At 66.5% G+C, this 16,336-nt stretch overlaps 2 protein-coding genes across 3 annotated transcripts in view; one reads left to right on the plus strand and one right to left on the minus strand.

Annotated features, from left to right (window-relative positions):
* Positions 1–16,336, plus strand: part of LOC132241847 (insulin-like) — a 394,596-nt gene that overhangs the window by 311,012 nt on the left and 67,248 nt on the right. The window lies entirely within an intron of this gene.
* Positions 1,095–16,299, minus strand: TSPAN32 (tetraspanin 32). 2 transcript variants are annotated; one of them, XM_059710563.1, is made up of 9 exons: positions 16,189–16,263; positions 15,602–15,755; positions 14,946–15,043; positions 8,404–8,478; positions 4,532–4,633; positions 4,065–4,151; positions 2,472–2,555; positions 2,182–2,273; positions 1,095–1,714 (listed from the first exon to the last, which is right to left on the minus strand). In XM_059710563.1, the coding sequence occupies exons 1-9, from the start codon at positions 16,252–16,254 to the stop codon at positions 1,582–1,584; spliced, it is 891 nt and encodes a 296-aa protein (XP_059566546.1). In that variant the 5' UTR covers positions 16,255–16,263; the 3' UTR covers positions 1,095–1,581. The 2 variants fall into 2 exon arrangements, with proteins under 2 accessions (XP_059566546.1, XP_059566547.1); XM_059710564.1 differs by having other exon boundaries at positions 1,100–1,714; positions 15,602–15,716; positions 16,189–16,299.

Here is a 16,336-nt window from a genome sequence, read left to right on the forward strand (position 1 = left end):
GCATCCAGCACCCTCCCCGGAAACACCCAGACAGAACCCTCCACTGTGTGACTGTTACTGCTTTTCTGTCTGGAAACTTCCACTTCAAGGTAAAAACCAACCCACCGAAGCACTCACTCGTCAGAAGCCACCAGAAGGGACTCCAGCGATGTGACCTGTGACCGGCAGCCCAGACCCCCCTGCGCCAGTGAGAGGCGGGGTCCCAGGGCCAGAGGCATCCGCAGACGGAGGCAGACGCAGCTGCCTGCACCCGGGCTCCCCGCGGGCACCGTGACACCGGCCAGCTGTCGGAGCTTCCGCCTGCGACTGGCACGGGGACCTCGCCCCGAAACGATGGTGCGGTGGGGGGGCGGCCCGCACCCGCCCCAGCCCCTCCGCTCCACGCCCAGGCCCCTGGAGCTGCCCGTGGGCACCGGGGCAGGTGCTGTGCGTCGGGCGGGGGCGGCGTTCGCCCAGAAGCAGCTCCTTCGTCCTGCTGCTCTCAGGTCTGCCCCAGCCCAGGAGCCACGGGCCCGGCTCCCACCGCCTCGCCCCTGCGCGCCCGCTGGCTCCACCGGTCCCAGGGCCTGAGCCTGTCCTTGGGCTGGACGCTGGGGTGCCCCTGGCCCCTCGGGGCTCCTGGGCTCCTGCGTTAAGAGACCATAGGCCCGGCCGGCGTGGCTCAGTGGTTGAGCGTCGACCTATGAACCAGGTGTTCACTGTTCAATTCCCGGTCAGGGCAGCTGCCCAGGTTGCGGGCTCCATCCCCAGTGGGGGGCCTGCAGGAGGCAGCCGATCCGTGTTCTCTCTCATCGTTGAGGTTTCGCTCTCTCTCCCTCTCCCTTCCGCTCTGAAATCAATAAAAATATTGACAATAAAAATTACTTTTTTAAAAAGAGACCATGAAAGGGTCACTTGATGGCAGGGGGAGGGGTCCAATCGAGAGGTAATGGGGTGTTATTACTCAGTGTGCGGGGGACGAGGGGTCCCCGCGGGCTCCCCCATCCTGCACCCCTGGCCGTGAAGGTTGGTGGAAGGCCAGGGCAGAGGGAGGAAGGTGTTCATGCCTCGGCTCCCTCTGAAACGAAGACGGGGTCACCCCACCTGGAAAGGGAGTTGGGGGTGTGGGTGCGAGAACGTGACCTTGGGGCCAGGCCCGGGAGGAGCAGCCTATAGCTTCCGGCAAAATGCCCTTTCCTGCTGCCATACGCATTTTTACAGAATTTTTAAAGAACATATTTTATTGATCTCAGGAAGGGAGAGGGAGAGAGAGACAGAAACATCAATGATGAGAGAATCACCGATCGGCTGCCTCCTGCACGCTCCCCACTGGGGATGGAGCCCGCAACCCAGGCACGTGTCCTCACCGGGAATCGAACCTGGGACCCTTCAGGCCACAGGCCGACGCTCTATCCACTGAGCCACACCGGCCAGGGCTGGCTCCCCTGTTCGGACTCCATTCCCAGCCTGACCCCGGAGTCTGAAATGGGGCCTCCCTGTCCCCGTCCCGCCTCCACGTGGAGGGCGCGGCTCTCATCTCAGTGAGGGACGGGGCGGCTGGGCCTCGTCACTCTGTGGGCGCCCGCCCGGCGTGAGGCACCATCAGTTGTCCTGGAGCAGCCGAGGGTCCCCCGAGGGTCCTCCTGGGCCCCGAAGGTCGACCAGGTGGCGAAGGGCGGGGCTCCCCCCGGATCGCCGGAAGAAGCCGGGCTCCTGGGGCTGGCGGCCTCGGGGCCTGAGAAGCAGAGGCGCCAGGAGGCTGTGCTGGGACCCGGAGGGGCAGGCGAGGTGCCGGGGCAGCGAGGGACCCAGTGGCCGGGAGGGACCAGGCGGGGTGAGTGGAGGAAGTGGCCGGCTGCTGGGCCTGTGTCCTCCCTGCTCCCCCTGCCTGGGGGGCCCCGGGGTTGCCCAGGGTCACAGGCCCTGCCCGGGGCTGGAATCCGGGGGCCGGGAGACCCCGTCTCGCGCTGCTGGTGGGCAGGGCGCCTGTGAGGTCAGGTCTTGGTGCGGCTGGGGAGCCCCGGGGAGAGGCGGTCGCTGTGCCCGCAGACTGGCGTAGAGTGGCGTGCGTGGGGGTCTGGCACCTTCCCCAGCACCCTCTCCCTCCCTCCCTCCCTGCGCCCAGGGCGTCTTCTAGAGCATCAGCCTGGCCCTTGGTTCTGGGGTCCACGCGGGGGGCGGGGGGCGGGGCGGGGGGCCTACCGGGGCCTCAGCGCATAGGTCCCTCTTCGGTCCAAGCTGCGGCCGGAGCGGATGGCGAACCAGAGGAAGGAGCTGAGCAGCATCGCATACACCTGGGAGGGCGGCGCCTGAGCCAGCGGCTCCGGGAGGCCCCCCTTGGCCCCAGGAGCCTCCCCAGGAAGTGATGGGTCCGCAGGATCCCCCTGTCTCGAATGGGGAGAGGCGGGACCTCCACCCCAGGCCACCTGCCTGGGGCCGGCCCTGCCCTTCCCGCCGGGTGGGAGGGGTGGTGGGGGCGGGCGAGCGGGTACCATGGTGGCGAGGCCGACGCTGGTCAGGGTGGAGGCGATGTGTCCGTGTGTCCTCAGGAAGCTCCTCACGACCTGCAGGCAGTCCTGCGTGGAGGCAGCGAGGTGGCCCCACCGCCTGCCCGCCCGCCCGCCCGCCAGGGGTCTGCAGTGCCCCCCCGAGGCCAGGGGTCTGCAGTGCCCGCCGAGGCCAGGGGCGAGGGCGGGCAGTCGGGGTGAGGAGGGAGGGGAGGCTGACTCGGTGGCTGTCTGTCTGTCCCTCTGTCCACACGTTCACTCGACAGGGCCTCCCTGCTGTGTTGGGCCAGAGCCCAGCCCGGCTCACACTTGGTGACAGGGTGACTTCGGTTGCCCTGGAAGTCGGGGCCCCTGGCTCCTGGGGCAGCCGGTTGGTTCCACCCAGGAAGCCACCCTGATCCCTGGGCACAGCCCTGCAGCCTGGCTGGGGTGTCCCTCAGGAAAATGAACCCAGGCCCGGCCGGCGGGGCTCAGGGGTTGAGCATCGACCTATGAACCAGGAGGTCACGGTTCGATTCCCGGTCAGGACATGCGGGCTCGATCCCCAGTGTGGGGCGTGCAGGAGGCAGCCGATCAGTGATTCTCCCTCATCATTGATGTTTCTCTCTCTCCCTCCCCCTTCCTCTCTGACGTCAATAAAAACATATAAAAAAGAAAATGAACCCTAATCAGCCCCGTCTCCCCATGTGGCCCCACTTCTCTGGGAAGGCAGCCTGGGCAGACCACTGTCCGGGACACATGCCTGCCCGCCCGCCCTCCCCCCGGGGTGGCTCTGCAGACGGCAGGCCCAGCGCCCGTGCCCACCTCCCGTGCTGCCCGTGTCCCCACCCACAGGCCGGGAAGGTGCCTGAGGAACGCAGGCCTCCCTCTCCTTGGGCGGCAGGAACCAGCCCCCTGGCTCTCAGCCCCTGCCCCTCCGGCAGGCAGCCCCCCGGGGGGAAGGTGCTGGGGCAGCCTCCCTCCCTGGCCCCGCCATCTGCATCCTCCGGCCTGTTTCCTGGAGGGCGGCCAGGAGCCCAGTGATGGGGTGGGTTTGTTTCCTGGTGGTGGTGGGGGAGGGGGAGGAGGAGGAGGGAGGAGGCCGCCGGGAGGAAGGGTGCCAGGCCTCTCTCTGGGCCTTAGGGAAGGAGGGGTTTCCTGCCTCTGGTCTCGGAGCCTCTGCAGCCAGGTCGGTGCAGGCTGGCCCTGCAGCTCCTCGGGGGCCCTGAGGACGCCTGTGTCCCCCCTTTCCCCCCCCCCAGGCTGATCGCCTCTGCTCTGCACCCTCAGCCCCATCACCCCCAACCCCCGCGCCTCTGGAGGCTTCTGAGGGCGGGTCTGGCGCCTGGCGCTGCGCCTGGCCCCGGGGAGCCTGCCAGCTGGGAGCTGGAGGAATGAAGGCGCGATGGAGCCTGGGGCTGCGTCCAGTGGAGGAGGACCCGGCCGGTGCCGGGGTCAGGCACGCCCGCCGGCCACGCCCCTGCAGCCTCCTCTCCCTCCGCAGCCCTCCCCGAGCCCAGCAGGGGGCTGGTCCCCAGGGTCTGGGGGAGGCTAAGGGGTGGCAGAGGCCCTGGTCGCCTGCGCAGGGCTCCCCCTCACCGGCGTGGCCGCCTCCTGTCCGCGGCACAGCTCGGCCTCCGCGCTGCCCAGGAGGCCGGAAGGAGAGCTCTTCCCACAGCACAGGAACTGCAAGGACAGACAGAGGGGGCTCTCAGGACCCCAGGACTCCCGTGTGACAGAGGGGAAACCGAGGCACAGACAGGCCAAGTGACTCGGCAGGGTCTGGCAGAGACCAGGACGGGGCGCAGGGCGACTGGGCAGCCTGGCCTCCCATGGGCGGGGCCTTGCACTTTGTTCTGGACCCACGAGCTCAGTAGCGGCCCTGCCCAGGCCCAGCGAGGAGGCCTGAGCTCTTGTCCCGGTGGCATCCATGGCCTGTGGCCCGGGACCCCGGCTCAGCCCCTGGCAGGGCCGCCCTGAGCCCATCTCCTGGATCACAGTCCTCATGGGGAGGCTGATCGGCCCAGAGGTGCCCGGCGTGGGGGCGGCCTCCCCACCACCCTCACCGTGTCGTGGATGGCCGCCAGCTCCTGCCACCGGGCGCTGGACGGGCTCGTCACCGCCTGGTCATACACCAGATCGTAGGTGTCCAGCAGGGCATCCTCCACCTGCACCAAGAGGGTCTCCATGAAGCCCCCAGGCGGGCCTGGCCCTGCTGCTGAGGGGTGTCCGAAGGCCCCCCTTCTCCGCCAGGCGAGCTCCCCGACGGTGGGGCCAGCTCTCCTAGGTGCCCGGTCACAGTGGTTCCCCGGACTTCACTGGCGGGGACCCCCCACCCCGAGAATGGCTGTCAGCGCCACTCCTGCTCCCAGGGGTCCTGAAGGATAAGCCAGAGGCCCCAGCTCTGGGCTTGCGGAGCATGGAGGGCTGGCCGCGGAGGTGCCCTCTGCTTCTGTCTGTGGACACGGGCAGTGGGGCAGGCAGAGCTGGGCCCGGGCAGAGCGGCCAGGTGTGGCCACGTGTGGGGGTGCTCTGGGCATTTCCCCAGAATGTCCATGCCTTTCAGGAAGCCCAAGCCGCCGGGCTTCTGGCCAGGGGAAGCCGTGGGCCCACAGGGCCAGCTCCGGGCCAGCAGAGCCCCTTGGGTAGAGGACAGAGGAGAAGGGTATCCGGTGACAACGGGCCTGGCCGGGCTCTGCCTTCCCTGGCACCCTAACCGCATTGCCTCCACCCACCTAACCACCCCTGCTGTGTCCTTCCCCATGCTGCCCCCGCAAACGGAATGCCCTCCCCTTGTCATGTCATTCCTTCAAAGACAAACTGGAAGCTCGCCTCTTCCAGGAAGACTTCCATGATTGCTCCGGGTGCTGGTCTCCTGGCACAGGCCAGGCCTCTGAATTCTCCTGCTCCCTGAGGCCTCCCTTCCCACCTCAGAGACCTGAGCCATCCATCACCTCCTTACACCCCACGCCACACTGAGCTGGGACATGCTGACGGGTGCATAAGGTGCCCCAAAGGGCTGGGGTGAATGGAGCACCCATGCCTGCTCCGGCCACTAACGCCCGCCCTTCGGAAAGGAAGGGCCGCCCCCCGCCCCTACCCCTACCCCCTGGAGGGCTGGGGCAGCCAGCAGGCAGGCAGTGGGGCTGTCCGGACCAGCCTTTTCCGAAGCCCACTAGGAACCAGATGCACTTCCGTCCGGAACACGGCTCCGGCGCTAATTAACACTCCCCCTGAGACACGCAAACGCAAACCCAGCCACTGCCTTCCCACCGTCGGGCGGGGCAGCACCCTGGGCTGGAGGGCCTGGCAGGGGCCCTGACTCTTGTCTCCCAGGGAAATGCGGGCGGGGGCCTGGTGCCGGTGGGCCCTGGTGGAGCTGGCCTGGGCCCGCGGGGCAGGTGGCTGTGACGGGGAGCTGGGACACCCCCTCCTGCGTCCACCCCTCCGCCAGCTGCTCTGCCCCACTCGGCCGGGGCCCTGGGGCCAGCTTGTCACTGTAACACCTTCAGGGGGCTGACTGTGGCTGTGCCGGAGCGTCCGTCCCCACGACCCGGAGGCAGGGGCCACGGACCAGATCCGCCCGGGCCCGGTAGGGGGGCCAGGCCGGACGCTTCCTGCAGACCTGGGCGTCTGCCCCATCACCGTGTCCCGGGGTGTGGAGGCTGCGGGTCCTGACACCTGGGTGCTCCCTGCCAGGGCGCCTCACTTTAAGCTCATCTCCCAGAGCTCCAGGGGTGCCCCTCAAGATGGGGTCCACCTCTCAGATCAGGTCCCCCTTCCCGGCCCTTGGCCTGGGCTTGCCAACTCTGGGCTGTGCCCCGACCCCCACTGCCAGCTAAACCTGTGGGGGGAGGGGGGGGCCTGTGGGGGCTGCGGGGGGCTCTGCAGACCAGCTCATGGGGCCAGCCGGACAATCGGGAGAAGAGTGGCCTCCAGGTGAGGGTGGGGCGGGGCCAGACCCGGGATCTGAGGACAGGCCTCTGCCTTCCCCTGGGGCCGCGCACTCATCCTCCAATGAATTATTCAGCGGAGCCGCCAATTCATTTCCCCTGCCTCTGGGGACGCTGGGCTCTCAGGCTGCGGCTGGCGCGTAATTGATCGCCGTCTCATTCGGCATTCGCTGCACGGCCACCGGTCCCCACACCACTGGCCTCGCCAGCTCTGGGCACCGGCCAGGCCCCCTTCCCCCACCCGCCGGGTCTGCAGCCTGGCATTGGGGCCGCAGGAAGCCGTGGCCGCCTGCCTACCCCGTCCTGGGCTTTCCTGTCTGTAGGGGGGCCCTGCGTGAGCTGGCCTGGCCCTTTCAGGATACTTGAGGGGCCCCTGGGGGGAGGCAGGGGGGCTGGGGTTTAGGGTTAGAGTCAGGCTCTGGATGCCCCCGGGGCAGACAGCGTCCCTGCTCACAGGACCTCTCGGGCGAAGGAGCCGGGCGGGACCTGTCTGGCCTGGGTTGACCCCGAGGCCACGGTGCCTGCCACGTGCCTAGGTGGGGGCACAGGAGGGAGGCTCGGCCTGCCCAGGCCCTGGCACCAACCACCACCGTCCCATCCGAGGGAGGACTGAGGGGGGCCCACTGAGCCCCGCGCACGCACTGGCTCCCCCCGCCCTGCAGCGAGCCCGTGGCAGGGTCTCCAGGATCCTCTTACAGACGCGGGGACGGCCCCATCAGGGGAATGAACCGCCCAGAGCCGGATGGGGAGGCCGCGCCCGGACTCCGAAGCCAGTTCCTTCACCCAGGCCACCTCGTGCCCAAGGGGGCCTGGACACTCACAAGGCCGCCCGGATGGCAGGTGGGGTCCATCCAACCGTGGCCCGGGGTCAAGCAGGGCCCCGAAGGGACCCCGAGCGTCGGTCAGACCGCGGGCCAGACCAGGGCGATTCGTGTGGGGGTGGGTGGCAGGGGTGGGACAGGGAAGAGGCCCAGCTGGGAGCCCTCAGCTCTCGCCACCCCCCCTGCGGTGGCGGGAACCCCAGATGGACGGCGGCCTGTGGCCGGTCCCTGCAGCAGTGACTCCCCCGAGAGGAGAGGGTGGAGGGGTGGTGGCTCCCCCGAGAGCTGGGCGGGCCCAGGGCGCCCTGGCAGCTGTCTGGACCGGGACCACCCACGCTGTGACCCAGACCATTGCTGGGGGGATGGGTGACGTGAGCCCCAATGCAATCCAAGCAAGACGGCTGGCCTGCCCCTCCGAGAGCCACGGCCGCTTCTTAGGGGCTTCGAGCCCCCCAAAAGCCAGGGGGTGTCCTTTTCCTGATCTGGTCACAGGAGAGTGACCCTGAGTGATGCCAGCGTGGGAGGCCGTCTGGGGCGACCCTGGGGCAGGGCAGGGAAGAGGCGTTGACTTGGGGCCATGAGCCTGGGCTCTGCCGGGGTGAGCCCTCCCCCTCTGGGCCTGTGTCCTTCCACGCGCAGGCTTGGGGTGACCGCCACACTCAGAGGCTGGGCCACGAAGCCCCCTGGACTCCAAGGAGCCATGAGGGAGACAAGGCCGGTTTCTGAGGGTGAGGACAGCAAGGACCAGAGAGGGTGGTCACACACCGAACAGCGCACAGCACGAACTCCACCCCCATCACCCTGCCCACCCTCCTCCCAGCGGCCCTGGCACTGCCCCGAGGGCCACACCAGGAGTGCAGATGCCTCAGTGCATCTTCGGGAAACTGACTCCCCCAAATCCACCCCTGAGGGGGACAGCCCCCCCTCACTTCCCCCAACTCCTGGGAGCCATCTTCCTGGGCCAGGAGGGGGCAGGAATGAGGGGCCCTAGTTGGGGGGGGTCTGAGGCCTGTACCTCCCTCCTTCTCCTGGGAGCTGCTGCCCCACCCGACCCCCAGGTGGAGAAGGGCCCCTCACTGGTCCCCAACCGCCTGCCCATCTCTCCTCTAGAGACGGGGCCGGGAGCAGCCATGGCCTCTGCTCGGGTGGGTGGAGGGCACTCACCTGGGTGGGGTTGCGGAGCCTCCAGAAGGCGCCCTGCACCAGGGCACAGAAGACCAGGGCCAAGCACAGGAAGCCCTGGGGAGAGGGCGCCCGTGGGTCAGGAGCCCTGAGCCCCCCCCACGCCCGGGCAGGCACACGGCTCCCCTCCCCTGGCCGCCCTCGGGAACCTCTGCCATTGCTGGTGTTGGCCCCCGGGCTGTCACTGGTAGCGCCCACCCCACCCCACCTCCTGGCCCAGGATGGAGGGGATCCCTGGCCTGCCGGACCCTGCCCACTGCGACGGCCCCGGGGGACGGGGGGTCCTGCCCCGGGGAGGGCCAGGCAGAGCCGTCCCTGGACCTGGGCCTGGGCCTGGGAGGACCTGCCCCTTGCAATGGCCAGGCCTCAGCAGGGACAGCTGGCTTATCTTTTGTTTGTTGGTTTTTTTAAATAAATTTTTGTTGATCTCAGAGAGGAAGGGAGAGGGAGAGAGAGAAACATCCATGACGAGAGAGAGTCATGGGCCGGCTGCCCCCTGCACGCCCCACACTGGGGATGGAGCCCACAACCCGGGCCTGTGCCCTGGCCAGAAATCGGACCCTGACCTCCTGGTTCCTAGGTCGACGCTCAACCCCTGAGCCCTGCCGGCTGGTTGTTTTTGAAAACCTCTGCAGCTGGGCTCCCGGGCTGCAACCCTCAGGTGGGACCCGCCCAGGTCACACCCTCCCTTCGTCACACCCTGCTCCTCCCCAAGGCCATGGGCCCCGGTCCCCTCACTCTCATCACGGCCGGGACCCCAGTGTTGGAGGCGGCGGTCCCCGGAGACCATGGGTCCAGCCACGCCTGCCTCTCTGCCTCTTTCTCGGGGGTCAGGCTCTGAACTTGCAGAAGCCACTGAGCATCGGGGACCCTCCCCTGACAAAGCACTCGTGCCCCTGAGCCCGCGGTGGGGCCGGCAGAGGGTCACCACAGACAGCCCGGCCGGTCCGGCCCCTGACCACACACCCCGCGTCTGCAGCGTCCACAGGCCCCGAACCACACTCGGCACCCCCTCCCCGCCCTGAGTGAGGGCACACGGAGTGGGCTGCCTGGGCTGGCTCGGCCTCCCCCCTCCCTCGGGGACTGCCCGCAGCCACCCTGCTTGGGGGAGACACCCAGGAGTCCATGACCAATTGGCCAGCGAGGTGCCCGCAGATGCAGACAGACACACAGACACCGGCCAGGCCAGGCGGGGCAGAGAACTAGCTCGTGTGTGTGTGTGTGTGTGTGTGTGTGTGTGTGTGTGTGTGTGTTGGGGGGGGGGGTGGCTCTGTGAAAGGGCGGACCACCCACCAGCCCCCAAACTCTAGTGTGGGCGCAGGGCCCCACTCCGCCCGATGTAGACCGCCCCCCTTCTTCCCTGCCCTCCGCCTGCCCAGGAGCCTGCAGGCCTGGAGGGTGCCTCCTCCTTCCGCCCCCTCCCTTCCCCCCATTCTCCTCTCTCCTTCCTCCCCCTCTTCCTCCCTCTCCCTCCTCCTCCTCCCTGGCTGGCTGAGGGCCACCTTCCCCATCTGGAAACCATCGCTCAAGGCTGCCTCCCAGGCCGGGGCCCCGAGCCAGCTCCGGGCGGGCGCGGCATTTCCTCCGAGAGGGCCTCTCCCCCACGGCTCCCGCCCCTGCAGAAGGGGTGCTGGGCAGAGGAGGGGCCACGGACCCCAAGGCCTCGGGCTTCCTCCAGCCACGGGCAGCCTGGGCTCCGCCTGCAGGCTCGCTGGCTTCCTGTCCCGGAGCCGCTCTGGGGAGAGGCGGGGCGCGGGCAGGAAGGGGGGCCGCCGGGCGCCTGTCACTTTGGGAAAGATCGCCCCGCGCCCCAGCTGCTTCACATGTGCTCACACACGCGCACACGCACACACACGCCGGACACAACACGCACACGCACGCAGGCAGCTTAGTGAGCGGGTATCTGCGAGCCAGGCGGTCCAGCACCCACGGGCCAGCCTGGGGGCCGCGGGCAGGGACGGGACAGACCCACGGAACAGCCGTCCCAGGCGCTGCCTGCAGAGGTCAGGGATCAGGGGTCAGGGGAGCTGGGGACACCCTGGTGCCTGGCTCAGCTGAGAACAGGCCTGGGCTCCCCAGACAAGCAACCGGTTTGCTGCCTTCAGCCAGCACCACGTCGCCCCCTGGCGGCCCCTGCTGGCCTCTGCAGGCCTCCTCCCCGGGGCTCCACACCGGCTCTGCCCGCTGCGGGCAGCCTGCCCTACTGTGCGCCCCCGTTGGCTGGCCCCTCACCCCAGGGCTCCCCTCTGGGGGGACAGGCCACTGCCTGGCTGGCTTCCCTCCTCCAGCACCTGGCTCAGCGATTAGGTCAGCGATTTTCAACCTCTCACCTCGTGGCACGTAAGATAAGTGATAACATTTTGTGGAACACCAAAAAGACTTCTATATCCTGCCCATGTGGCAAGAAACAGAAAGGAATAATTCTGATGCATTCACACCTGGCGGCTATTGTTGTGTTGGCCGTTGTATTTTTATTGTTGTGTTGGCCGTTGTAATTTCTTTACTAGGTGTAACGGTTAATAATGCAGATACCACTTAATAACTCGGATACCGGTTAATAATGTGGATACTGGTTAATAATGTGATTCAACCTTTACCGGTTAGTAATGCGGAGTTTGTAATCAAAGAAAACACGATAATTTCAAGAGAAACATCGAAAGTGCTTGGTTCAAAGTCATGTCCGTCGCCTGCTACACATCCCCCATCTTTCAGGGAATTTGTGGGACCGTCCCAATAGAACTTTTCTTGTTTTGAGGCAGACCATTCAGAGGCCCCATTTTCCACGTCTTCGTACGTGTTGAAGTGCTGCTCAGAAGGTGCGTGTGCCGTCGATCGGAACATGTGGTCATCTGAGGGAGCGAGGGCTGGTGAACACGGCGGGTGGGTTCATACCTCCCAGGCAAGATCTTTTCACGTGTCTTTAACTGGTTTCGAAGTGTGTGATGGTGTGTCATCATGAAGCAAAATTACTTTGCTGTGTCTTCTGGCCCATTCTGGTGGTTTGACGATCAAAGCGTGGTTCAAATTGATTATCTGTTGTCGGTAGCGATCAGTATTAACGGTTTCACCTGGTTCTAGAAGCTCCTAATACACCACACGTCCTGATCCCACCAAACGCAGAGCATTGTCTTCTTTCCGAAGCGATTTGGCCTTGCAGGCGATGTTGGTGGTTGACCCGGATCAACCCATGATTTTGTGCTTTTGGGATTCTCAAAATAAATCCACTTTTCATTGCCAGTCACAATTCGATGCAAAGAAATTTTTCTTTCATGCCCTTGAAGCAACATTCTACTGATGACTTTTCGGTTTTCCATTTGTCTTTAGTTCAGTTGATGTGGCACCCATTTTCCTCCCTTTACAATCTTTCCCAGTGTTTGTAAACGTTTGGAAATTGTTTGCTGAGCAACGTTTAATCTTTCTGCGAGTTGTTTCTGAGTTTGACACGCATCTTCATCCAATAATGCTTGTCATTGTCGGTCTTCAAACTTTCTCAGTTGACCTGGACGTTCTGTGTCTTTCACATAAAAATCGTCACTTTTAAAGCATTTACACCAGCGTTCACAAGCATCTTGAGATGGAGCATGTTCACCATAAGCTTCCCGAAGCTTTCAGCAGCACTTTTCTTCAAAATAATGAATTAAAACTTCTTGCAAATGCTCTTTTTTTGCACGAAATTTGACATTTTTAAGCGTAAAAATATCCATGATGTTAACACTTTCAGCAAATTTGACATATGAAGTTTTGAAGCTTGTTGTCAATATAACAAAATGGCATACATATCAAATCGCATATATGTCAACATATGTGTAACTCCATCTACTGAAAAAAATCTGCATTATTAACCAGTCCACCTAGTAAAATATATTTTTTTATGATTTCAGAGACGAAGGGAGAGAAATAGAGAGATAGAAACATCAATGATGAGAGAGAATCATCGACCGGCTGCCTCCTGCAGGTCCCCTACTGGGGGGTGATGGAGCCCGCAACCCAGGCATGTGCCCTTGGCCAGAGTCGAACCTGGGACCCTTCAGTCCGCAGGCCGACGCTCTATCCACTGAGCGAGGGCGAGGGCGCCATTGTCATTTTTTATTTGACAACCTTAGGGGTCAGAGGTCAGTGCCAGAGCCGGATGTGGCACGTTGTACATTTCTCGCTGCACACCGGGTGCCACAGGTTGAAAATCGCTGCCCTGGGCTCAGGCGCCAGCCAGACTGCAGGGGCCGGAGCCAGGGCGGACACCCAGCCGGCCCTGCCCGGCCCTGTCCTGCCCGCGGGGCCCGGGTTGGGGCTGGGGCCGCAGCTCCAGGGGGTGGCCCTGTCCCTGCCCTCGGAGAAGGTTACAGCCAGGAGTCACTCCGCAAGCATGGATGGCACAGGCGGGGCAAGAACCCGACGGCCCTGGGGCTCGGACCCCGGCTGGGGACGCACCCCGCCCCTCCCACCCCCGCTGCCCCTGGCTCCAGGGTCTCGGCCCCCAGGGCTGGAGGCAGCAAAGCAGGGGCCTCCTGGCTGGAATAGAGGGGGGCTGGACCCCCTATACCCGGGCACTGAACCCGCGCCAGGTGGGAGCTCGGGGAGCAGGTGGGAGCACGGGCACCAGGGGAGAGAGGGGGAGCCCGAGCCCTGGGGGCACAGGTCTGTGGGGACGCGGTGGGCAGGTTTGGGGGCAACACAGGCCACTGCTGGGGGGCCTGTGGGGCCTTGGGGGCGGGGGAGGCCCCTCCGATAGCTGCACAGGGCGGTGTGGGGCTCAGGAGAACCGGGGTGCCGTCCACCTGGGCCCACAGCTCAGCCCAGACCTCAGGTGATGGACGGGCAGGGGCGCCTTTTGCTGCCTCGCTGGCCTCTTCTAACAGGAGAGGAAACTCACCTGAGACCCTGGCCTCGGTCTAACGGAACCGGACTCCCTACCCCCCCCCCACCCCCCGCCGCCCCCCCTGGCCTTTGGGAATGGCACCCAGGCCTGGGGGCCAGCTCCGCCTCTCATGGCCCCGGGTGATCCCCGCCGGAAGCAGGGCCAGGGGAGGGTTGTGGCTGGTCAACTTAGGGGGACCCTGACTGGTTTGGGTGGAGGAGTCCTTGCCCTGGGGGAGGGGCCTGCCTGGTGTCTGGGGGGAGGAGCCTGCCTGGTGTCTGGGGGGCGGGACTGCCTGGTGTCTGGGGGGAGGAGCCTGCCTGGTGTCTGGGGGGCGGGACCTGCCTGGTGTCTGGGGGGAGGAGCCTGCCTGGTGTCTGGGGGGCGGGACTGCCTGGTGTCTGGGGGGAGGAGCCTGCCTGGTGTCTGGGGGGCGGGACCTGCCTGGTGTCTGGGGGGAGGAGCCTGCCTGGTGCCTAGGGGGAGGAGCTTGCCTGGTGTCTGGGGGGAGGAGCCTGCCTGGTGTCTGGGGGGAGGAGCTTGCCTGGTGTCTGGGGGGCGGGGCCTGCCTGGTGTCTGGGGGGAGGAGCCTGCCTGGTGTCTGGGGGGCGGGACTGCCTGGTGTCTAGGGGAGGGGCCTGCCTGGTGCCTAGGGGGAGGAGCTTGCCTGGTGTCTGGGGGGAGGAGCCTGCCTGGTGTCTGGGGGGAGGAGCCTGCCTGGTGTCTGGGGGGCGGGACCTGCCTGGTGTCTGGGGGGAGGAGCCTGCCTGGTGTCTAGGGGGAGGGGCCTGCCTGGTGTCGGGGGGAGGAGCCTGCCTGGTGTCTGGGGGGCGGGACCTGCCTGGTGTCTGGGGGGAGGAGCCTGCCTGGTGTCTGGGGGGCGGGACTGCCTGGTGTCTAGGGGAGGGGCCTGCCTGGTGTCTAGGGGGAGGAGCCTGCCTGGTGTCTGGGGGGCGGGACCTGCCTGGTGTCTAGGGGAGGGGCCTGCCTGGTGTCTAGGGGAGGGGCCTGCCTGGTGTCTGGGGGGCGGGACTGCCTGGTGTCTGGGGGGAGGAGCCTGCCTGGTGTCTGGGGGGAGGAGCCTGCCTGGTGTCTGGGGGGAGGAGCCTGCCTGGTGTCTGGGGGGAGGAGCCTTCCTGGTGTCTGGGGGGAGGAGCTTGCCTGGTGTCTGGGGGGAGGAGCCTTCCTGGTGTCTGGGGGGAGGAGCTTGCCTGGTGTCTGGGGGGAGGAGCCTTCCTGGTGTCTGGGGGGAGGAGCCTGCCTGGTGTCTGGGGGGAGGAGCTTGCCTGGTGTCTAGGGGGAGGAGCCTGCCTGGTGTCTGGGGGGAGGAGCTTGCCTGGTGTCTGGGGGGAGGAGCTTGCCTGGTGTCTGGGGGGAGGAGCCTTCCTGGTGTCTGGGGGGCGGGGCCGGCCTGGTGTCTAGGGGGAGGAGCCTTCCTGGTGTCTAGGGGGCGGGGCCTGCCTGGTGTCTAGGGGGCGGGACCTGCCTGGTGTCTGGGGGCGGGGCCTGCCTGGTGTCTAGGGGGCGGGGCCTGGCGGGTCTCACACTCCTCCATTCACTGTCTGTCAGGCCACTGTGGGGAGAGGCTCCCTGGGCTGATAGTCCTGACACTTGATTCCAACCTGGGGGGCTGGGGACGGGGGGATGGACATGGACATGGAGGACTCACCCCGGCCATGAGGCCCCCCGCCTCCCGCACGGTGGCTGCGGCACTCAGCACGGCCCCCAGGGTGAGGAGCCCGGCCAGGCTGATCCCTGCGAAGAAGGCTGAGTGCGCAGAGAAAGGAGGGTTAGGGGGGTGCGGGACTTTGGGGAGCCCTGTCTCCCTATCAGGCGGGGACGTGCCTCCGGCCACAACCCCGAGCCGGCGCTCAGAAGGGCCCGAGGGAGGGAGGAGGCCCTGCCCGCACCTCTGCGGGCTGCCCTGCTGGCTGGAGCCTCTGGAGCACATCCCCCCCCTCCCCCCACCCCCCTCCCCCAGCAGCAGGTGGCCGCGGGGCTGCCCCTTATCAGCCCAGACCCAGGCTTCCTGCAGGGCGGCTGGGGCTCAGGGTTAAGGCTGACGCGGGGCCTCGGGGCACAGGCTGGGGCTGGGCCTCACTCCCCGCCCCCTCCTCGGTGCTTGCACCTCAGGTCGAGCCCTGGAGGGACACTGTCCCTGTGAGCCGCTCAAGGACCCTCGCCCCAGGGCTGAGCCCCCCTCTGTGGGACACCCCCTCCGGTCACTGCGGCCAGGGACCTGCTGCCTGTCCCAGGCCCACCCCTCTGGGGGCTGCACCCCAGCCAGGCTCCCCCACGGCTGCCTGGCTCCCCGGCCTCACTTACCCCCGCGGTGCAGGGCCGGGTAGGAGGAGCCCTCCGGGGACACACGGCTGAAGACGGCGAAGTGGGCCCCGAAGTAGGTGAGAGCCGCCATGGTGGCCGCCAGCAGGCCCAGCAGCTGGGGGCGCAGAACCAGAGTGGGGCTCCCTCCAGCCTCCTGGTCTCACACGAGACAGGCTCAGCTCCAGGCGTGCCCCTGGGGTGGTCTCAGGGAGGCCTTTGCCCAGGTACCCCCGACACACACAGATCCCCCCGGCACAGGCACCCCAGCACACACCCACACAGACACCCTGACACACACACACAAAGACACAACCAGGGGACTCAGCTCACTCTGCACAGTGGGGAGTGGGCCCCCCAGTCCCAGCCCCGGTCCTCCCTGTGAGAGCAACCCCCAGGCATCGCCCCCATTCACCCAGTGCACCCGCCACCCAGGCCTCCTCCAAGCATTTGGCTGTCCGGCGGGGGGGCAGACACCACCCTCAGGGGCAGCCACCCCCATGCGGGGGAGCCGCTGTGCTGGAGGCCTAGACACACGGCCGCCACCCTCTCCCCGGAGGCCCTCCCCGCCCCCCCAACCTGCCTGTTACCAGGACAAAGAGGCTGGTGACCAGCATCTGGCATTTGGCCACCCTGACTCGACTCCGAGGGCCCATGGTGGTCGCCTCTCCTCTCCTCCCTTCTCCTCCCTCCCTCCCCCCTCTCCCTTCCCCTGGGGTTTCAGCTGGGCGGGACCTC

This window comes from Myotis daubentonii, chromosome 9 (assembly GCF_963259705.1).
Source record: "Myotis daubentonii chromosome 9, mMyoDau2.1, whole genome shotgun sequence".
Classification (NCBI taxonomy): domain Eukaryota; kingdom Metazoa; phylum Chordata; class Mammalia; order Chiroptera; family Vespertilionidae; genus Myotis; species Myotis daubentonii.

Coding starts and splice junctions, on each gene's coding strand:
- TSPAN32 (XM_059710563.1), bottom strand. CDS start 16,254: ATGGGCCCTCGGAGTCGAGTCAGGGTGGCCAAATGCCAGATGCTGGTC. Junction 2,556..4,064: donor GACAGGAGGCGGCCACGCCG/GTGAGGGGGAGC, acceptor GCCTCCACGCAG/GACTGCCTGCAGGTCGTGAG. Junction 2,274..2,471: donor GCGTCGGCCTCGCCACCATG/GTACCCGCTCGC, acceptor CCGCCCTCCCAG/GTGTATGCGATGCTGCTCAG.